At 51.2% G+C, this 23,312-nt stretch overlaps 1 protein-coding gene across 1 annotated transcript in view; it reads right to left on the bottom strand.

The window, feature by feature from the left end:
- Positions 1 to 23,312, bottom strand: part of GABBR2 (gamma-aminobutyric acid type B receptor subunit 2) — a 330,217-nt gene that overhangs the window by 41,063 nt on the left and 265,842 nt on the right. The window contains exons 12-13 of the mRNA XM_053922306.1: positions 19,729 to 19,836; positions 13,148 to 13,270 (exon numbers count right to left, since the gene is read on the bottom strand). Coding sequence (XP_053778281.1) covers positions 13,148 to 13,270; positions 19,729 to 19,836 — 231 coding nt within the window. The remainder of the gene's footprint in view (positions 1 to 13,147; positions 13,271 to 19,728; positions 19,837 to 23,312) is intronic.

Genomic DNA, 23,312 nt, shown 5'->3' with positions numbered 1-23,312 from the left:
GGCACCACGTGGACTTCAGGTTTCTTGGATTCGGGATTTTCTTCTCTGACCTTGTAACCTTACATGTATTGTCCCAGGCCTGTTTCTAACTTTGGTATCCAAAGCGCAGTCCTGGGCCCTCCCTAGAGATCGGTGAAGCTGTGGTCCAGGAAGTTTCAACCCTGGTTTCCCACTGGAACCCATGGCAACATAAGAAATTGCTACGTCCAGGCCTCTTTCCAAACCAATGAAATCAGAACATGTGTGTGTGTGTGTGTGTGTGTGTGTGTGTGTGTGTGTGAGAGAGAGAGAGAGAGAGAGAGAGAGAGAGAGAGAGAGAGAGAGAGAGAGAGAGAGAGAGAGAGACCCGCATGCCAGTATTTCACGAAAGATCTCTTCTGGGTGATGCAGCCAGGATTGAGAACCACAAATCTCAACTATCTTTAAAACCATTTTAAAACCCTCCTGTCTTTAAAATATTACTTTTCTTTTCCGACTCAACATACACACCCTCTAATTTAAGCCAGCTGTTGGGCACCTGCATCACTGGTCAAAGGCTGTCAGTGCTAATGACAGTCATGACATAGACGCTCGTTCATGAGTCTGTTCGTCCATCCATTTATGCACACGTGCACGCATTCCTTTGCTCGCCACTCACCCGTCCACTCAAAGTACATACACAAGCACCTACTTTGTGCCTGCCAGGCTACGCTGGGCTATGGCGCCGAGGCGCCGAGCAAGAAAGACGAGGCCCCTAGTTCATGGCGCTCACACTCCGGTGGAGAAAGACAGACAATGGATGAGAGCAGGAGGAGTAAAGGGTGTGACGGAGAAACGGGGGCTGGAGAGATGGAATGTTAGAAGCCGGTCAGGACGTTAATACTGTTAACACAGAAATTCTCCCCAATTGATCTACACCGTCACTGCCACCCCAGCGAAAACCCCAAGGCCTTTTTTTGCAGCCAGGGAACCACTGATCCTGTAAGTCACCTGGAATTTCAAGGGACCCCGAATAGCCAGAACAATACTGAATCAGAACTAAGGTGGAGGACTCACACTTCCCAATTCCAGATCTCATCAAAAGCTACAGTCAGCAAGACAGGGTGGCGTTGGCTTGGGGTAGGCATATGGGCTGATGGGAGAGAATTGGAAGGCCAGAAACAAACCAAACACCAAAGCTCAGTTGATTTTCAGTAGGTGTTAGAAGAGGATTCAGTGAGGGAAGAACATTCTTTTCAACAAGAGGTGCTTTAGCAACTAGATATCCACATGCAGAGGAATGAATTAGTGCCACTACCTTACACCATATATACGAAAATTAATAACATTTTCCAAACGCCTAAATATGAAAGGTACTATTATATAACTCAGAAGAAAACCCAAGTGTAATAAACCTTCGTAACCTGGACCAGGTCATGATTACTTAGCTATGACACCTAAAGCACAAACAACCACAGAAAAAAAGAGATGCATTGAAGTTCATCAAATTAAATTTGTGTGTGTGTGTGTGTGTGTGACCGGATACCACCGAGAAAGTGAGAAGACAACTCAGAGTGGGAGAAAATATTTGTGCGTCACATATCTGACAAGGGTCTAGTCTCCAGAATATGTAAATAACTTACAACTCAACAACAAAAAGACAAACAATTCAATTAAAAACAGGTGAAGGACTTGAAAAGACATTTCTCCAAAGGAGATAAAACCAACGGCCAATCAGCACATGCAAAGATGCTCCAGCCCTTAGCCATTTGATAGCCACTCTCGTCAAAGCGTGATGAGATACCGCCTCACACCCGAGAGGGTGGCTATAATCAAAAGGCAGAGTAACAATAAGGATTGGTGACAATGCAGAGTCACTGGAACCCTCATACATTGCTGGTGGGAATGCAAAATGGCACGGCCACTGGAGCCCTGTTTAGTAGTTCCTAAAAATGCTAAACAGTGTTACCACGTGACCCAGCAATTCTACACACACACACTCACACACACACATTCCAGAGAATGGAAAACACATCCACACGAAAGTACGATGCATACTCATAGCAGCGTTATTAATAGTAGTGGAACTCGAAGATTGAAAATAACCCAAGTGCCCAGCAAGTGACAAACAGCTAAACAAAATGTGGTATCTTCACGCGAGGGAATCCTATCCAGCCGCGAAAAGGAATGAAGTACTGACACATGCTACAATGTGGAGGAACCTTCACAACACTGTAGGTGAAGGAAGCCGGACACACACAAGCCCCGCATACTGTGTGACTTCCTTGATAGGAAATACCCAGAGTAGGCCCATCCAAGGAGACATAAAGTCGATTTGTGGTTGTTAGGGCTGGAGGAAAGGGGACGCGGGGATTCTTTTCAAGCGATAAAAATGTCGTGGAATTACATAGTGCAGATAGCTGCCCCACCTTACGAATGTACTAAAATCCACTGTATTGTACACTTTAAAACTGTGAATTTCATGGTATGTGAACTACATCTCAAAACGGGGAAGGATCCCTCTGCTGTGTGCGAGTGGTTTGGGAGGGGCAATGAATGGGAGCAGGGAGCCTGCTGAGAGAGTTCGGTGGCAACAGCAGCAACAATAAGCAACAGCACAATGGCTGAGACAATAAAGGCTGCTGTCTGTCCTCATCACACCTCTCGTCCCTTGGGTGTCAAGTGCAGCTGCAGCTCCTAACGCCCCCTCTGGATGCCGGGTGATGAGAGACAGTGGTGCTCTGGGCCTTAGGGGTCGCAGTGCCGCCGGGCAGAGGTAGCGGTGGATCGGGACAGGACCGGTGGGAGGGTCTGCAGGACTAGGACAGAACTTCTCAGAGAATACCCCGCTGATCTAATAAGATGGCTCTATGGCTCGATTTATTCAAGTGTTCAACTAATATTAGTTACAGAGTATGCACTACATGCCGGGCACTTTTCCAGGTACCAGGGATAGAGCAGTAAATAAAAGGCAGCCATCCCTCTCCCCGAGTTCTCGTGAAGCTCACTTCCTGGTGGGCATGGCGGGGTTTGTGACGGTGACAGGACATTAGACGACTTCTTGCTACAGTCCCCGTTATGGCTGAGCATCAAGACCTGCTTCCCTCTTCCCTCCGGGCATGCTGTCGTGCTGCTCTTCCGGCCCCACTGAACTCATGCATGGAGAGCTGGCTTGTCCTGGCCACTGACATGTGCGTGGAAGTGACATGTGACACTTTGGAGTGGAAACGTTCAAAGTCCGTGCGCGCTGTGCCATGCCTGCTTTCCCTTTGCCACAGAAACCGTCCCACAGGTGCCCCACCAGCTATGTCTGGGAGTTAGCACGCTGTGCGCACAAGCTACAGTTGACCCTCCACACACACGCCTTATGATGAGTAAAGAACCTTTACTGTTTTAATCCACTGAATTTCTCTTCTTTTGTTGTTACCCCAGCAAAACCTAGCACCGCCTGACCAATACTTGTTCCCTCTCACTTTTTCTATTTCTGTGGGACATTGAATCCAACCTCAATCCTAGCTTGCGCCTTAGAAAAGCAAGGCCAGTACCTCAGCACAGTAGCTCAAACCTAACACCGAGCGCCTGCAGGCATGGGTCACGGAGAAGGTGCCATCGGTAGCAGCCTGCTCCGTGTGTGCCCACTGGACTGAGTCCTGAAGGGAGCCTGAGCGCAGCGGCCCCGTAAATGCAGAGGCAGCGCCTGGCTGACACACCATTTACAAAGAGGGAGACTGGTTGGAGTTCCCCCACAAAAAAAGAGGGGAAGTCTCTGTGGGTGCCTGTGTCTCTGCTGATAGGGATGTGTGGGACATTCGTCAAAACGTAAAGCTGTCTCTGCTCAGGCACTGGCATGGCTTTACCAGGACACTCAGCAGTCAGACGGTGCCAGGGTCACACGCCGCTTGCCACGGACTGGAGAATTTCTAGTAAACAGCCCGTGCCCTGGAGAGCACCGGACAGTGGAGACCACAGTTTCCCACCTCAGGGCTGTCCCTCGGTGCCCACGGCGGGGGGGCTGCATCTTTTGTGCCCTGAGGGGCCTGTGGAGCCCAAGTGCCTCCCAAAGGCACAAGGGACACCAACAAAGAACGTGAAATAAAACTCAATCACTCATGCATCTAAGATTCCAGGGACACGGCCGCGGCTGGTGGAGCCCTTCCGTCCCTCCTCGCACAGGTCCGCAGTGCCGCCTGCAGCTCGGGCTGAGCCGGGACCCATGCCAGAAGGCGATTGTCTGTGGACATCCTTAAACTGTCTCTCTGGCATATCATTCCAATTAAATCTCACCTAGCGTTCTCATTTTAATAACTTAATCTGGAAATCACATCTTGCTCCCTCTCCCAGAGGGCCTGAGGCAGCACACAGTAAAAGCCCAAACACACCGGACAGTTAGCGAAATAAAGACACAGATCAGTAGCAGAGATAACCCTCCAGGAACGAGATAAGATGGTCATTGTCCGGAGTGCTGAATTAGGCCCTGATTTTCTGGCAGCCTCGGCTAAAAAGAAAACGGAGTGGCTTATTCAGTCATGACTGCCTGGCTGCCCGACTGCAGGCAGGCAGGAAGGACACACGAGTTCACGGGGAGTGCGCAGCCCATTTCCTGGTGCTCCGTTCCGCCAGGATTTATCTTGCGGACCTTTATTTCAGGGGCACTAAGTCACAACCCGAACAACAGTCCTTTGTAGAAGATGATGAATCATTCTTCAATTGGCAGCTTTAGCCCCATAAGTGGGCCCTCGAGAAAAGGTGAGGGCGGTAATATCAACCTGAACCGCAACTCGGCGGAGACCATTCTTGAAGAATCGGCTGAATGGGCCCAGACAGATGGGTCGAAGTTGGACATATGGCGGCATGGGGAGAGAGTTCCAGGCGGAGGGAACAATTTACTCAATAAATATTTACTGAGCACGTACTCTGAGCCAGGCCTTGTCAGTGGGTGCTGGGGACACACAAATGGCCTTGGCCTTTGAGGTCGTGGACTAGGGGGGCCAGGTGCACGGACAGGTAATTACCAGAGGTGTGGCCAGATGAGGGGGCAAACAGGGTGAGGTGGGGGCCTAGGCAGATGCACCCAAGGCAGCCTATAGGTCCGAAGCCTTCTGGAGAAGATGCTTCTGAGCTGCCTCTTGAAGGTCAAGTAGGAATTTTTTGCATGAAGACGGCCTGTTGGGAGGGAAGGAGGGTGTTCTGGGTAGAGGGGACAGCACGCACAAAGGCCTGGAGGAAGGGACAGCATGATGCTGTGAAATGCAGCAGCTCAGGCCGGCTGAGCACAAGGAGCGAGGAAGGGGGCTGAGAGATGAGGCTGGGGAGGGGAAGGGGGCCAGATCCTCGTGGGCCACCTGAGCTGCTGCGCGTGTGCTTCCTCCCCCAGGACCCGGGAGAATTTTAAACAGGAGAAGGGTATGACCAGAACTTCAGATGGCGCAGCCCTTTCCTCAAAGGAGGTCATCAAGCTACCAGGGTGGCGCTCAGCTAACAGACCCACTGGAGGTCCTCGCCAAGTCCCACCACCCTGCCTGGAACTTGGTCTGCAGCTGGCCGGGGCCCCATCCTGGCCACCCAGGACCCCATGGATGACTATGAATGACAAAGACCTGTCCCACTGTCCAGGGCTGGCAGTGGTGAGCCACCATCTGGAATGTGACCCTCAGCATCAAAGCCTCGGGCTGCCGGCTGTGGCCCACAGAGCGGAGCGGATCTTGACCTTCAGTACTTGTCCCTCCCTGGCCATTCTGACAATCTCTTCACTTCAGAAGGAACAGTGGGAGATGGGGCTTGAACAAGCTTTATAAAACTCCAGATGTTTCTAGAAAGTGTCTGCTTTTGGATTTTTTAGAGCAACTGTAGGGGGAGTTAGAAGATAAGAGTTAAACTTATTTACAACCCTATATATTTGTCTCTTCCAATATGTTTCCATAGAAACAACAGGAATAAGCCAGCAGTTCAAAGCCAAGTGCAGTCCATGACTTCCAAAGCCCCCATTTACTTCCACAAAAAAGGATGGTAACAGCACAGGATGTGGAGGGAAGTTTGGAATACTCCTCGGTCCCAAATTGCCCTCAACGTGATGACTGCCCGAACGGCCAGACAGCCGCAGAGCCGGAGTGCAGGGAATCCTGGATGTAGGCTGCTTGGCAGCCTGTGGAGACAGCCTTCTGCCATTGCTGTGAGTGATCACCGCACAGGGCTCCCGTGGGTGAGCGCGCTGCACAAAATCCCGTCTCTTTTGCAGCCTGCTTGGGAAGCAGGTGGGGGAAGGCGTCAGGGAGGGCAGGCTGCCTCAGCGGCTGCCCCAGCGGCTGCCCTGTGGCTCTCCTGGGTGTGCGGTGTTCAGCGACCTAGAGTGCTGTCCACCAGTTTCTTTCCGTTTCAACATCATTTCAGAATGGTCAAGTGGAGAGGTAGGAGGTGGCCTGGTCTAGAAGGCAGGCCTGGGGGGAAAAAAACACCCTTCCACTTCGATTCACAGGCTGTCTTCACACCAGCAGATGCACTGCTTTTAGTTTTGGGGAAATTAACTCAAATTATTTTCCTTTGAAAGAAAAAAACAAGTCCCAGATGGGTGTGTGTGTATGCACACTTGAACACAGTGTCAATTCTTGGTTTTCATCTTACTTGATCTAAAAACAGCATTTGACACACTTCATCAAAACTTTCTTCTTGAAACACTTTCTTCATTTGGTTTCCTAGACACCAAACTCATCTAATTTCCTTCTTATCTCTGTGGCTCTCCTTACTGGTCTTCTTTGCTGTTTCCCTCCTACCTCCTCGATCCCCAAGCACTGGTGTGACTGAAGCGCCCTTGGTCCCCTTTCTGTTCTCTGTCTATACGGCCCCTGCCTCCCCACTCTCCCCAAAAGGCTTTTAATCTCATCTCTGCCAGCAGCATCCAAGTTCCCATCTCCAGCCCACACCTCTTGCTGAACTCCAGACCTGTATGTTAAACACCTCCTCACTGTTGCCACCAGCAGAGGAGGTGTTCAAGAAAGGAGAATTTTTTTTCTCAAGAAACAAATTATATTTTAAAACTTTTAACACGCTTGGCAGATTTATCCCCACCTGCTACACATGAAATGCAGACACATCCAACCTTCTCATTAGACTCTGTAAAGCAAAGGAAGGACAGGCTCAGGTGCAATGAAGGAGCGCCAAGCACCAGCCTGGGGCCAAGCCATGCGTGGGGCACCTGTCAGTCCCCACCTTGGTCCAGGGCATTTGTCTCTGGAGGCTTCTCCTTCCTCCTTCAAATTTCCCTAGTGCATGGACTGTTCTCTCTCCCGTGCCCCTGCCCACGGATGGCCCCCCCTCCCAGCTACCTCCTTCCTTTCTGACACCACTATAAAGTTCCCTTCCCTGGCTTCTCCCCTTGTCCCCATCACCACTTAATGGTCCCTAGGGCTCTAGTCAGGACATCTTCACTTCTCACTGTACCTCTCTCTGGGGGACCACACTCATCCCCTCAGCTCCCATCCTCAGTGTGCTAACTACCCCTCCCCCAAGTCTCTACCTTGTGGACGAACTGCTCCCCTGTGCTCTAGGACCCTGTGCTCAATCTTCCAAGCCCCTCTGCTCAGAGATGAACCCCTCCTGTTCCCTCTCAAACCCACTCCTTGTTCTGCACCCTGCCTCAGTGAAGAGATCCAACAACCAACAATTAGTCAGAGATCTGGGCATTGCCCTTGCTGCCTCCCTGTCCCTCCCCCTCGGTGTCCGTCATTCACCAAACCTCGTCACGCCTGCTTACTTACCATCTCTCAAATCCACCTACTTCTCTTTGTTCCCATTGCAACGGCCCTGCTTTAAGGTGCCATCAGCTCCTGCCTGGGTGACTGTAAAAACTATCTCTGGGCCTCCTGCCTCACTCCCCATCTGTTCCTACCCCGCAGCCAGCGAAAATCTGATCACGTCCCTTCCCTGATTAATTGTCTTTAATTTTGAAGTTTTAACTTCTCTGCTTAGCACACAAGGTCCCTAACAACCCGGCTCTGCTTGCACCGTCTTTGCTCTTCCTGTCACTTCCCCAAAGGCACCCTTGGCTTTGGCTGGCAAAGCTATTTTATATATATGTATGGTCTTTAAGGAAAAATGAGATACTGACTTCATGCTTAATAGTGAGAAATTAGATGCTTTCCCTAAAATTGGAAACAAGGCAAGGATGTCCTTCCTACCACTGCTATTCAACATGGTCCCGGGAGTCCTAGCTAATACAAAAATGAGACAAGAAAGGAAATAAAAGGTATACAGATTGGGAAGGAAGACATAAAATTGTTTGCAGATGATGGTCTATGTAGACAGTCCCAAAGAACCAAGAAGAACCCTCCAGGAACTAGCAAGCAATTACAACAAGGTTGCAGGGAACAGTAGCTTCATATACAAATGTCAATTGCTTTCCTATATACCAGAAATGAGCAACTGGAATTTGAACTTAAAAACATAATGCCATTTCTATCAGCACCGAAACCAAAATTACTTAGGTATAAATCTAACAAAATGTGTATAAGATCGATGCGAGGAAATCTACAAAACTCCGATGAAATGAATCAAAGTAGATCTATCTAAATGGAAAGGCATTTGATGTTCATGGCTAGGAAGACTCAATACAGCACTGTTAAGATGTCTTTCCTCCCAGCTTGGTCTACTGAGATTCGATGCAATCCCAATCAAAAAGCAAGCTGCTTTGTGGATATCAACAAACGGATTCTAGAGTTTATATGAAGAGGCAAAGGCTAAGAATAGCCGACACAACGTTGAAGAACAAAGTCAGAGGGCTCTGACACTCTTCACCTTCAAGACTGACTATAAAACTACAGTAATCGAGACAGTGCGGTATCAGTGAAACAGAGCAAAGACCCCAGAAAAGTGACCCATGAAGACGCAGTCAACTGATCTACGACGGAGATGCAAAGGCAGCCCAATGAGAAGGGTCGCGTCGGGTTACCCAAAAAGCTCGTATGGTTTCTTTCTGTAAAATAAAAGATGTTTTTCATTTTCACCAACAACTTTATTGATTTGGTTACTTTGAGTGTGTCGGTTAGCTCCCACATGACTGTTCTCAGTTAATGTCTTGATTTGATTGCTGTCAACTTCGACTGGTCTACCCGACTGTGGAGCATGGCCCAGTGAGAAATCTCCAGCACGCAACTTCGCAAACCACTTTTGACACGTTCGATCAGTCATAGCACCTTCTCTGTACACTAATCTTTTTTTTTTCTTTTGTGTTTTGGTTGTGTTTCTACCTTTCTTGAAATAATAAAGCGTAATATGCTGAAAATGTTGTGTATTTTCTTCCATCTTCAATATTGAAATGGCTACACAAAAATTCACCAATTTGGATAAGTTATAAAATGCACGCTGATATGACAGCTGTCACAACACAATCTAACAAAATTGTTTCGAATGACAACTAAGTGCTATTAGAGCCATCTTACGGAAAAAACAAGTGAACTTTTTGGCCAACCCAATATTTTTGACAAATAGTGCTGAATCAGCTAAGCATTTATGTGCATAAAAATGAATCTAGACGCTGACCTTCTACCTTTCTCAAAAATTAGCTCAAAATGGCTTAGAGACCTAAAGTAAAAGGTAAAACTACAAAACTTGTAGAAGATAATAGGAGAAAATCTAGGTGACTTTGGATTTGGCAATGGATTTTTAGATGCAACACCAAAAGCATGATCCATGAAAGAAATAATTGGTAAGTTGGACTTAATTAAAATTTAACAACTCTGCTCTGCAAAAGACAATGTTGAGAGAATGAAAAGACAAGACATAGACTGAGAGAAAGCGTACCCAGCGCGTAACACAGCTATGTAAGTGGTCGTTAGGTAAGAATGAATGAGGCTGTGGCAGCGGGAACCTCCAGCAGGACTTCAGAATCGGATTTTCGTGCCCCCGACACTTGTGTGCACTTTCACTGGGAGAATCACCTCCGCCGGTCCTTCCTGTTATTCTCCAACCCTCCATTCTGTTTCTTTATTAGAATCTATGTGACCTAAAATAATTATGCTTGTTTGTCTGCAGGTTACTGTCTATCAGACCCCCCTGGCCTGTGGGCGCCATGACATCAAAGGCCATGGCGGCTGCGCTCACTTCCATCTCCGCAGTGGAAGACAGAAGATGCACTCGGGGCTGCTGGGCTGGGCTGTGAGGGAGATTGCTTGGACGTCGCCCTGTCCCAAAGAAGCGAGTGGTCCAGTGGGGGTGGGTGGGGCCAGTCAGGGAGGCACTCAGCACAGACGAACAGCAGGCTAAGCATCCCACAGAGCAATGTTCAGGGTGCTAGGGACTGGAGCAGATAAGAGCAGGCTTGAAAATCAGGTGGAGCTGAGGCACTTAGGGACACATCCCTATAGAGGTAACACGGGGGCCTGGTACTGAAGTTCAGTTACTTGTCAGAGAAGGTTCCAGAAGGAGGGAAGCATGGGAACAGGCTTGAAAATGAAACACAGAGCAAGGCCTGTGACTGGAATCCTGAAGCGTTCGGATATCCAGAACAACGTAAGCCATCTGAGGTAGTGAGGGTCGATCTTTGAGTACCTCTCCCCCAAGTGCAGACTTTCTCTCTCGCTGGGGGTCCTAGGAAAAACAGCCCCTCGAGGAGAATTGAGGACACCTCATCCCTGGGCACACTGTCCAACTGCCACGCTGTGGGTGGCAGAAAGCGACTGACGGCTTAGCACTGTTTGGTGGGAACTGACAGGCCTGTGGGTCGGCTGATCAAGGGGTTCTGCTACCATGGCAACAGTGACAGGGCAACCCTAAACTAAGAGAAAAAGAGGAGCAGTCCAGAAAGGTTTAGAGAGCAACCTCAGCAGACACCTGGAGGGAAACACGGAGACAGCATCTGGGTTGAAAGCCAGGGCCAGCTTCCCTCTGGCCCCGCCTTGGAAGGTCTGGATGCCCCAGGCTGGACCCCCCGTTTTGGACTCAGTTTCCTCATCTGCACAGGGAAGCATTTCCATGGCACCCTGCAGCTCCTCAGTTTGAGAACCATTGCCCTGGAAGGTCTGGCAAGGGCCAGGGCCCTGTGCATAGAACTTCTTACAGAAAGGAAGGAAAGAAGGAAGGTGTTGATAGTAAACCATCATGTCCATGAGTCAGACTCCACAAGACCGATCTCCTTTAAATGGTCCAAGGGGTCAGGCTTCCTGAAGTCCATTTCTGGAGTCTGCTGACTCAGGGTGACTCCAGCTCTACAGCCTCCCCCCACCACAGCCAGAGCCTGGGAAACCCCTAGTGAATACTCTGCCCCCACCTTAACCTTGAATGGAGGTAGCAGCATCCTGTCTACTTGCCTGCCCTTGGGCTTGGCATCAAGCCAGCTGGGTCTGGTTTCTGTCCACCTGCCCCTGCTTCAGGTCTTCCCAGGGGCTCTGTTTGACAATGGCCTTTCTAACCTTTCTCCGTCCTGGGCCCTCTGACGGCCCATGACTCTAATTTGAGTCCTCATCTGTAGCACATGGAAACACTTCCCTGTCCCGCCCTACCCACTTCACGGACCTGTGGCCAGTCACCAGAGGTCTATGAAAACACCTAAAAAGCGCAAAGCACCGTCATGCATTGAAAGGCAAGGTAGGGCAGTAGGTGAGAGAGAAGTTAGTGGTGTTGCCACTGACCTGCTGGGTAATCCTGGGTAAGGTGTATAACCTCTCTGGGCTTCTGTTTCCCCATCATTAAAATGAGGTCGCACCTCTTCCGGAGTCATTGTGAGGACCCAGTGAGTTAACCCCCAAAGCTAGCTATCGTCACCACCATAGTTATTACTACCATCAGTGTTACTGCTTGAGATTGTCCTCACCCACTAGCCGGGGGGGCCCAGTGAGCCAATGGCGGCTCAGCTCTTCCTCACGTGGACACCCTGACTGGATCTCCAAATCCTGGTGGTGGGTGAGGAATTCCCTCGGGATGGACTGGGGGGTAGGGTGGCTCCTTTGCCTCCTGTGCAGGTGAATGGTAACCAGATATCACCTCCCCTCTGGAAACAGCCTGTCTACCCAAGTGACCTCAGCTGAGGGCCTGCTCCCTTGATCCAGGGGCACAGCCAGCGCTGGCTCTGTCTGGGCCTGTTGGGTCTGCTTCCTCCCAGGACATACACTTAAGGCAGTGAGATGAAGGCGCAAGCCCTAAATCTCCTTCCTAAGTCCCCGCTGTCAGAAACTGCGCCCTGGGCCACTGCTCTGGCTGTATCATTCCTTACCGGGCTGAGTAATCCCTGTCCCCGTCTCCAGACAAATGAGTCTGGGCATCTTATTTGCTGGAAAACCTTCTTGTCTAGAAGGATATAAACTATCCCCAATGCATAAAATGACCATTTCCAGTTTAGCTGAAGAATTCACACTAAAATCCACAAAAATATTTCCATAACAATTGGGAGAACTGGAGAAGATTCCAGTTTTCTCACTAGAACTTGCTGCACCATAGGGAAACCATAACACAGCAAACCCCGGCCAGCCAGCTCCCTCCAACAAAGGCACGTTTAACTGTTCAAAGGGAAAATCGACGAAAATACAAATTCCCTACCTTGAACTTCCCTCCTCTGGGACATCCTAGGAAGATCACTGAGGGGAGGGCAAGGTTATTCCCCTCCCCTCAGTGCAATGAATGCAAGATTATTCTAATAGATACTTAATAATGCTTTTATGTAACATTTAAAAAAATTTAACAACAAATTTCTGATGACAAATGTGTGAAAATAAATCTATTGTATATCACTTTGAAAATCATACAGTAACACAAAGGAGCTCTCAGCATGCTCATTCCCGAGCGGCACTCATCAGGGAACTTATTTTACAGAAGAGAATAAAAATGGCCCAATCGATAGATCCTGTAAGTGAGGATTTCTACAACGTGTAGCAAGTATACTCATTTAAGCAGCCCCATTTTCCCCTTCATTCTGGATATATGAGTACACCTAGACACCAACCCCCCTCTCCCACCCAGGAGTGAAGACCTTATATCCGGCCTTCCTGAAATGATGGAGGCCTCAGATGGAAGGGAGCAGAAATAATGAGGTGCTCCTGATGGAGCATGTGGCCCACGTGGACCTGTGATGATTTCCCCCGTGACTACCTTCATATCTTCTCACGAAGTGCACCCTGGCCAGCCGAGCAGACGGGGTTGCCTCTGTCCCCGTGTGTCTGGGAGCAGCGTCCCGCAGGCCTCCCTCCTGCTGGTGGCCGGCGCTTACCTCCATGCTGTAGCTCTCCACCGTCCTCCTCAGGGGGTCCACGGCCTGCCAGCAAATCAGGATGCACAGGTCAATGAGCAGCATGCCCCCGACGATCACAAGCAGTTTCTGGTCCTTGATGATCTGCAGAGAGGGCAAGAGCAGGGCGTGGGGGGTGTGAGAGACAGCTTCCCAGGCAGAAACTGAAAACCGGGTCACCTTCAGCTGGAGAATTGATAGGATAAATCAGCCAAGCTCCTCCCCCTCTCGCCGGTGCGTGCGTGCGTGCGTGCGTGCGTGCGTGCGTGCGTGTGTTAGGTAAGTCCGACAGCTCCTAGTCTGCGGTCCTGCTGTGACCCTTGCCTCCCACTCCTTTTCCTGGGCTGGTTCTTCTGCTGAAACACTCTGTCCTTTCAGTCTGGCAAACTCCTAATCGTCCCTAAAGACCCAGATCCATTGTCACCTCCTCCACGAAGCCCTCTCTCACTCCTACAGCAGAACTAATTTCTCCAATAGCACCGTTCACACACTTATCAGGAGCAGGGATAGCAGTGCGAACATCAACAACAAAAAGAACAGCTGTCATTTAATGAACACTCACTCTGTGCCTGCCTCTGGGTTGACACTTTGCACACATCATTTCTTACATGAAGACACATACTATTATTCCCATTTTGTGGATGAAGAAACTGAGGCTAGTGCAGGGTTAAGAAACTAGCTCAGTATGATATTGCTACTAAGTGGTGAAGCCCCGATTTGAACCAAGTTCCTCCTATCTCCGGATTCCGTGCCCTCCCATATTTGCAGCACCGACCAGGCATCGCACGAAGTTGTGCACACATCGGCCCTCCTCAGTAAACATTTAGTTGTGTACCCTCCGTACCTAGCAAGGCCTAGCACGCCATGGGGAGTTTGATGGATTGAACTGAGATGAAGGACTATAAAAGGAAGAAATATAGCTTCCACCCGTCTTTGCAGCCTAGGATGTCTTTATTACACTGTGAAATTCCCACCCCACTTCCTGTCTGTCTGGTAGGGACTGGCCTGGGGACAAATGCTGTCAGTGCCAAAGCTAACTGGTGTCTCACTCACTGCGTGTTTATAATCCCCCTCCTCCCAATAAAAGCTAGTGTGATGAAGTAGTTCTAGAAAGGATTATAGAAAAATAAACAAAATTGAGGCAGAAGCTTAAGAAATATCACCAGGTCTGGCTTTTAATGATTAGAGCCATTTTTAAACTAGAAACAGAGACTCAAGGGGCCTCTCTGCAGCTGAACTGTGGAAAGAACAGGAAGCAGTGTTTCTGAGTTGGTGCCAAAGAGCTCCAACCCACCAAAACCACTTTATCTGGGGGCGGGCACTGGCAGAGCCCCTTCTTTGATATTTTCCAGAAGTATCTAGTGAACCACTGACGCTTTGCATCAACCCAGCTGACCTGCGCCCTCTCGGGAGCTAAGCAACTCCCGGCCAGCCTTGAGAAGTTGGGGCAAAAGGAAGAAACACCCTCAGAGCTTAGGACTTGGAGGACAGGCTGAGAGGGCAATGCCCTTGACCGGGCAGTTTGAGCCCCCAAGCATTTGCCTGCACTGTGCCTGACCCTGGAGGGTCTTTCCCCAACCTTTGTGCCAGCACCCTCCTACCCTCGTGTCCCTGTGAGTAGCCACTTCACACTATATGTGTGACAATTTGACTCACATCTGTCTTCCTACTACACGGTGAGCCCTGCGCAGCTTGGCTTCTGCTATTCTTAGCACCTGTCCAAGCCACGCATAGGAGCAGCACTCCATAAGCACTGGCTGATGGATGATGATCTAGGGAGACCGGCCTAGAGTGCTCACTCGTGCCAGCTCTGTGCCGGGCACTGGCGACAGAGATGGACAGACTCTAGTGCTGCCCTCCAGGGTCAGCAGGAGAGACGGACCTGTCATGGGTGATTATAAGAGGAAGAGGAAGTAGTTTCACAGAGGAGGAACTGGAGGCCATTGGGGGCTGTTGGGGAGGGGACGTCAGGCAGAGGAAGCAGCGGGGCAACATCAGAGTGGGGAGATCCCCCGGGATGGCAGCTGAGGAGAGGGCCTAGTGCATGTCACCCCTGGTTCTAGAGTCCTCTGTGACTCCCTATGACTCACAGGATAAATCCGGCCAAGTGCTCAACCACTCCCAAACACCATGTGCACACCATTATGCTTACTTAACCTCTCCTTACTCGGCAGCTGAGCTGCGTTTTTCACCCTTCGGGCTTTTGTTGGTGATGGTTCTTTTGTCTGAAACACCCAGCTCTTCCTGTTGGAGGCTTTGTGCGTGGTTGGGTGAGTGGGGTGGGTTGGGGGTGACTGCAGACTGGGCTGGCTGGAGGGGGAGAGCTTGCATGACATATAATGGGGCCTCACGAGAGTCCGCTGGAGGTGTAAGCATCTTTAAGCATTGGTGTGATGGGAGCAATGTGCAACACCGAGGGGTGGACCCGAGGCAGGAGCCTGAGGTGGGAGACCAGTTAGAAGCTGGGGCAGTAGCCTGGTGAGCAGGGAGGAGGCTCGATGCAGAGCAGTGACTGCCAGGATGGACAGGAGGATGCCGAGGCCACAAACACTGGGCAGCCTCCTGTCCATCCATCTTTTGCCTCTCAGTCCCCTCCCTCCCCACCCCCCACACCCCCCACCCCCACCCCCATCCCAGTAAGTGCCAGCATCTCCAGATCCCATCTTTTCTGCCAAGGCTTTCTCATGATACTAAAGGCTGACTACTCTTCCCAATGTCTTACTTCCAGGAAGCAGTGACCTTGAACTTGCTCCCATTTTCTCCTGGTCTCTTCCTGAGAGCTCGTGAGGTTCAGGAGTGTGGAATACCTTGTACTCCAGTACACAAAACTTTGGGTCTGTTGGGGTCGTGCAGTGTATACCAGACAAGAAGTGGCACATTGAAGGGAAATTGCTGAGAAACACGGGGTGGAGCCACAGTCAGTGAGTCACAGCAGGGGGAGGAGACTTCCCTTGAGTCTCAAGGGAATGCAGCACCTTTCTGCAGCTGCCTGAATGGGAAGGCACCCATGCCGCCCAGCTGGCCTTAAACTTGATAAATGTGATAAAGTCTTTCCAATTGTAAGGCTCAAGTATGAAGTCGGAGGTAGCACAGGGCAGTGGAAAGACAGGATTTGGGACTACATGGACCTGGGCTGGAGTCCTGGCTGCAACTCTTGGTATCTATGTGATCCTGGGTAAATCACTTCTCTCTCTCATTCTGCGTTCCTCATTTATAAAATGGCTAGGTGTAGGGAGACAGGGAGTGGGGAGGCTCATGTAAGTATGGTGCTAAGGGAAGAATATGGGTTTGGGACTTAGAAGACCTCATTCTAATCCCAGCTCTTGACAAAAGTGATCTTGGGCATGCTGTATAACATCGCAAGGCTCGCTTCCTCCTCTAAAACTGGGACCACTGAGCCCTAAGCTGCAGAGTTGGTATAAGAGTAGAATGAGATGTACGAGAGCACCTAGTTAGAGTGTCCGGCACAGATGAGATGCTCAACAAATGGTGGCTGTTTGGCTATTGTTACTTGGGTTTTGACAATTAGTGATTCTGTTTACATGCCTGAAAACAACATGTAGGGGCAAAATGTGATACTGCAGCCCCCCAGAGGAGCAGCAGGAGCCCTGGGCTCGGGCCTGCAGCGGGGTGTGGCCACATCACAGCTCTGTCTCTGGGGAGCTGTCACACCACTGAACCCCTACAGTCTCCTTGACGTGGTGTGTCGATTGTTGCCAGACAATCATAGTGCTCTTGCTCACTGATCACGTGAGTAACGGGACATAAAGGCTGGTTCTTTATTACAGGTCACAACATGGATGAATCATATACAGGCACAGAGGAATCAACACTGCGATTCTTCAAAGCCAGGATGGAGTTGTCATAAGTGGCAGAGCCTCTCTCTAACCAGAGCCACAGAGCAGAAGAGCCCCCGAAGTCCCTTGGTGCCTCTCATACTTTGGCTTGCATCAGCATCTCTGGGAAGGGCTGCTGAGCAACATGCTCCTGGGCTCCAACCAGGATTCTTAGGGCTGGGGCGGGGGTAGGGGGTGGGGGCTGAGCACCTGCATTTCTAACAGGCTCCTAGATGATGCTGATGGCGCTGCTGCAGCTGGTCCAGCCCTTGCTCTGTGTAGCCTTGGTCCAGCCCAGAGGTCTTCCATCCTGGCTGCCTATTGGTATCCCCTGGGAAAGTCCCAAAACTCCTGATGCCCAGTTTGGTTTCAGCTGGCCTGGGCTGGGTAACTTCTTGTAACGTGCAGCCAGAGCTGAGAAGGATGGGCACCAAGTTTTGTATCTTACAGACAGAGGGAAGCTGTCACAAATGCTGCTGAAGCCCAGTGAGGGAAGGGGCCCTACAGGCGCACACAGGCAGTGGTGGCCAAATGGGGCTCTTTCCTTCCTCTAAAAGCGGGCTGCAGCTTTCCTAAAAGGTAGCTCAGCCTGGGGCAGGGGGCAGAGAAGAGCAGATACCCCCACCCCAATTTGAAGGGCGGCTTCTAAGCAGCCCTGGCAGTGAAAGAGGCGGGTGGTGAGGATGACGAGTGTGAGGTGCCAGGCAGAATCACAGCTTGGGAAACAATACTGGTTCCATGTGTCCCGTTTTATAGACCAGGAAACAGAGAACCTGAAAGATGAAGCACTCAAAGTCCCACGGCAGGTCAGTGGATGCCCGCTCTCTGGCTTTGCCTGCCAGGCCCACTGCCTTGGGCACGCCTGCTGTCTGCCACAGGTGCCTGGGCTCACAAGCCAGGAACTGGATGGGAAACGCAAGTTTGGGGTGAAGAATCGCCACAACAGGCCCCACGTTCCAAAGAGGGATGGACCGCAGCGCAGGACCTGCAGAGATGCCTGGAAACAGGCTTCACCCAAAGCGGGGGTGTAAAAGAGGGTGTGTGTGGTGGCAGGTGGGGCTGAATCCGGAAGAGGAGTTTGGAAAGGGGTGTCAGGATGTGACGAGATCCCACCCCCAGGTGAGAGGATGGGGGGTGGGGTGGGGGTGGTTCCTCCTTGACCTCAAATCAAGAGAGGGAATTGAGAAAGACTCTAAGAAGAACACTCAGGGAGCTTGACTGAGAGGGGTCCCTATAGCCTGGGGGACCCCAGGAACTGGTGCCTGACTGTCTTCTGAGAAGCCTACAAGGGGATGACAGGCTGGCCAGCTGCCCGTCGGGTGGGGGCAGGGCCAAAAAGAGGGGCGGCTGAAACAGTGGGATCAACCTGAAATCCTTGAGAGTGTAGGAGCAAAGGATGCGGGAATGCCTCCTGCAGAGCAGACGTGGCCCACAGAGCAAGGGCAGGCTGGGTGGCCCTGCACAGGACAAGCTGGGGGGTGGGGTGAGCCCAGGAGTGGGGAACTGCCAGAGGCTCAGGGGTGGAGGAAGAAGCCACAAATGGCCAAATGGCAGAGCATTTCACCTGTGTCAAGGGCACTGCTGGAGAGAGTTCTAGTAACAGGGGCTTTGAGAAACCCACAGGAACACTCAGGAGAGTCTGAAGGGCCTGCCTAACCCCCGCCAGGCCCAGCAAGCCCAATGCCAGCCACTGGCAAGCAGAGCAAGTAAGGTCCTTCCTGCCCCGCCCACTACTCCAAGCTCCAACTCTGGAGGATTCAGGAGCCTTGGGAATGGGGTCATGGGGAAAAATCTCAGGCTGGCAAAAGAGAGGAACAGCCCACCTGCATCCCCTCTCCCAGGGCAGATGGCAGGCCTGCCACCAGCCTAAGCTGGGGGAGGGAGAAGCTGTGCCTTTGAATGCAGTTTGAGGCTTTGGATATTATGATGGACTCCACATATTCGTTGCTGACCAGAGGACCTTCAAAGTCACGAGACTTTTCCAAATTTTATCTAGGAGCAAGGGAGGAAGAGCAAGCACCACTGGAGGAGTTAAAAGGACAGCGATGGAGAAGGTTTGTCTCAGACACATCCTAAGAGTCAAATTAGTCCACGTGCTGGGTACACCCAACCACACGGTGGCAAATGCTTTCTTCTCACGTGAAGGCAGAAGTCCTCTCTGAACAAGGGACGATTAAATCAGGTCCCGGCCCTGCGTCACTCCCCTCTTTCAAGGATTCCCCGTGCCCAAAAGTTAATGCTCAGATTCCTTCCCCTGGCTCCTGCCTTCCCATGGGGCCTCCTCCTGCACCCTGTCCCCACAAACCCTGTGTCCCAGCCAGCGACATGAACACACCCCTCCCTCCCCAGGCCTCTGCACACAGTTCCCTCTACTGAGCTCGAAAACACCTTAGCCTCTGCCTGGCTAACTGCCACTCACCCTCCAGGTCTCAGCAAGGTGACACTTCCTACATGAAGCCTTCCCCGAGTGCCTGTACCCCAGTACACCCCTCCCCACACCCTAGGTCCCCGATCAGCCCTTCTTACTGTGTTGGAGACCTTTGTTAGCTGTCTGGTTTCCCCAGGTGGCTGATGTGTAGGGAGGGTGGGGCAGGGCAGGGGATTGTGTTTATCTTGAATCCCCAGCCAACAGCCCAGTGTCTGGCACATAGTAGGCACTTTATCAATATTTGTTAAATAAACGCTACATGAAGTCTGCAGACACCCTGAGGCAGAAGGGGTGATTACCTTCTTCTTCATTTTCACGTTTTTGAAGATGGCGTGGACCCTCCATGTCTTCGCAAACATGGCCCCGAAGGCGGTCGTGTAGCCCACGGTGAGAATCCAGGTCCTGACCTAGAGGCCATGAGAAAGCACACGCATGAATATCTTCCAGGTGGACCAAGCTTGTCAATTAGGGGAGTGTCCCAACACGGGGACCCTAGAGGATGAGGACAGACACTGCGTATTGGAGAGTCTTACTAGCACCTAGAGTCTTTCCATCACATTTCGGCTGCGAGACATTTAGTTCCATCAGCAACTTGCCCGACCCAGGGCCCTGGGCACAGAGGCATTGGAGATTCAAATCCTGCCTTCGGTGGGCCCCCAAGGAAGCCAGCCATGGGGAGAGGCATGGAGGGCCCCTGAGGGGTCAGGCACTGAGGGTGACAGAAGAGCCCTCTGGCCTTCCCTCTTTCGTTCACTTTGCGAGTGCCTTCCATGTGGGGAACATAATCGCTGACTTCTCTGTCTCTTCACCTGGAAGAGACAGAGCCCAGGGTTCTACAGGAGCCCAGGTGGCCCCAAGAACCTCTTCTATGGGGCTCCTGGGTCCTGGGTTGTGGGTGGGGCTGGAGGAAGGCTCAGAGCCACAGGGGCTGAGACTGGGTGGGTGGGTGAGCCTGCTATGGGCTTCTCAGGTGCTCAGCAAACCTGCTAGAGCAGGGCAGGATGCGGCCAGAGTTGGCCTGGGGTCGCACCCCACTGGCAGGTGCACCCAGGCCAGCTCCAGGCCGCCAGGAGGGGCTGCTCAGTTAGGGAGGAAGGTCAGAGGAAAAGGGCTATGACCTTCACATTCCCCCCAGGGGCCTGTTGCCTCAGGCATTTGGAGAAAAAGAGGAGCAGATGCTGCCTCTATTGTGCCCGATCGACCCCCTCTCCACCCCCGCCCCCACCACCATGGTTAGGCCGCTTGGCTCCTACTGTGCTGTGTGACCTCAGCTCAGCAGTCTGGTTTCTCAGTGCGAGCCAGGCCAGCCTGGCCCTGAGCCCACACTGGACCGTGGCTGGCTCTTGCCTATTCCCAGGACAAAGATGTACGCTGACCCTCAGCCCTGGGCTGGTGGCTGATGGGCACTGCCAGCCCTGGTAGGAGCCAACAGCTTGGATCCCTGCAGGTGGGGAAGGGCAGCTACCATGGGTTAAGGTGTGGGAGCCTCCTAGATGCCCATTCCCTGCCTGCTCCGCCATCCTGGCCAGATCCTGGCCTCTCCAGACGTCACCCTCACCAGCTGGACTGGATGCCCTCCAATACCCAGGACATGCCTCGCTCCAGCCTGGGCCCCACATCACAGCCTGGCCCTGGGCGGTGTGCCACTGGGGCCTCCTGCTCCCTGGGACAAAAAAAACCCCCGCATACTCTGTGAACTCCAGTTCTAGGCTTTGCTTTCTCCTTTGCCTTTCCTCAGCTCTGTTGAGCTGGATTTCCTCTCAGAAGTCCCCACCTGCCTCAGCTGAACACAGCAAAAAGATGGATGTGGTGAGAGAGGAAGATAGCCAGGCTGGAGGAGAGCAGCCAGGCTCTCGGTGTCCAGAGGGATGGGATGCAGCAGGTTTGCCCAGTCCAGGTCTGGGAGTTCCCAGAAATGGCCCGGCCGAGTCCCTTCATGGAGTCCCCTCACTCTGCCTTTCTAGAAACTTGGCTCTCCAGCCTTCACAGACAACACATTTCCCCTTTCTACTTAATTTGTGAAAACAGAAACAGGCTGGGTAGACTGCCAGGCTGACCCCTGGGCCCAGGAAGGACAACGGCATTATAGTTATTGTTCAGAAATGTGGGCATGTGAGATGTGAATGCTGATGAGGTACAGGTGGGCACTTATCCTCTCTCTCTCTCTCTCTTTTTAATTTCAAAAACGAGGAGAAATTAGGCAAGAAGGAATCACAGTCCCTTAGGAAGGCATAGGATGGCCACATTATTAGCCACATTACAATGCGAGTATGCAAGAAAAGTAAACAGAACGGAGAGAGGAAGGAACAATCATTGCACATTTAGACTTGAGCTCATTCAATGACCAGATTGTACATTCCCAGGCTGTCAGAGTTGCATCTCATTCATGCATTTGTTCATTCCTTCTTAGGCTCATTCATAAGTACAGATGCTCTTCCACTTATGCAATGGGTTATGTCCTGATAAACCCATAGTAAGTTAAAAATATCGTAAGCCAAAAATATATTTAAAACACCCAACCTATCGTTTAGCCTAGCCTCCCTTAAATGTACTCAGGACACTCACATTAGCCTACCATTGGGCAAAATCATCTCGCTGCTGCTGCCCAGCATCACGAGAGAGTATCGGACCTCATAGCATCAGCCCAGGAAAAGGTCAAATTTCAAAATTTGCAGTAGGTCTCTATTGAACGTGGATTGCTTCTGTACCATCGTAGAGTGGAAAAATCCTAAGTCCGAACCACTGTAGGTCGGAGACCGTACTATTGGACCAGAGGCTAAGCATATCTGATGAAAGCAAACAAAGAGACAAAACAACAAAAACCAGGGTGATGTTTATGGAGCCACCAGCTGAGTGAGAAAAGTGCTTTGCAGATAAAGAAGCCGAGACTCAGCACTTAGAATATGCGTATTTCTCTCAACCAGGCCACAAGCTCCAGCCAGAGCTGAGCCTGGACCTGCACGCCTGGCCCCTGTCCAGCCCCGTCTCCCCCACATTGTGCTCCCACCTCTGCACACGGAGTCTGCTGATCTGCTGAGCCTAGGTCAGGTTCATCCTCACCCAGGAGTCAGCTGTCAAAGGGACAGGGCACCCTGGGTGGGGAGGGGCCTGAGAACACTCTCCGGAGTGATCGAAACACCCTTTCAAGGCCAACAGGTGGCCACGACTGTTAGTCCAATGGCTCTCACGCATTTTTGATGACGTTCTCCTACCAGAAAAACAATTTTCAACATGAACATACACAGAAGGTGGAAACTTTAGAAGGACAGTGAAAGGTGAAGTATTATCATTATTTTCACCTCATCCCGTGAAAATAATGCCCCTGACAAAGATCTCTTATTTCACATAGAAGTGTTGCTCCAATGTGCTCAGCATTATTGTATTTGCTTTGACTTTTTTTTTTTAAGTAATCATTTCCAGGCCACTTGTCTATTTTGTGAGGGCTAAATTCATTAAGACGCAGTAATATAAATGAGTTAAGTTAGTTACAACTCAATAATATAAATGTAATCTGGCATCTGGAAACAGCAATATCCTGCCATAAACTGGAAGCTGAGAAGGGCCGAGGATTTCCTGGGCCAACCGGAGTCCGGGCTCGGCAGACTGTGTGCTTGGGAAGGCCTGCAGGCAAGGCCGCCCCGAAGCTGCTGTCTGCAGACCTGGATTCAGGGAGCGTTCCCACTACTCCCTCAATGGTAGGTGAGAATGACTCTGTGCCTGAATTGTCCATGGGAACAACACAGTTTATGCTACACCCTGCTTTCTGCCGGGGCCTGGCGTTTGGTATGTGTCAGGCAGAGGGACCCCCCCACCATAATACCCCTGAGGGGCACTGAGTGTCCAGTAGGCGTCCCTGGCAGACAACATTCTGCATGTGTTGTCC

This window comes from Desmodus rotundus, chromosome 1, assembly GCF_022682495.2.
Source record: "Desmodus rotundus isolate HL8 chromosome 1, HLdesRot8A.1, whole genome shotgun sequence".
NCBI lineage: Eukaryota > Metazoa > Chordata > Mammalia > Chiroptera > Phyllostomidae > Desmodus > Desmodus rotundus.
Note: the sequence above shows the minus strand (reverse complement) of the source record. Positions and strands in the feature narration are given on the sequence as shown.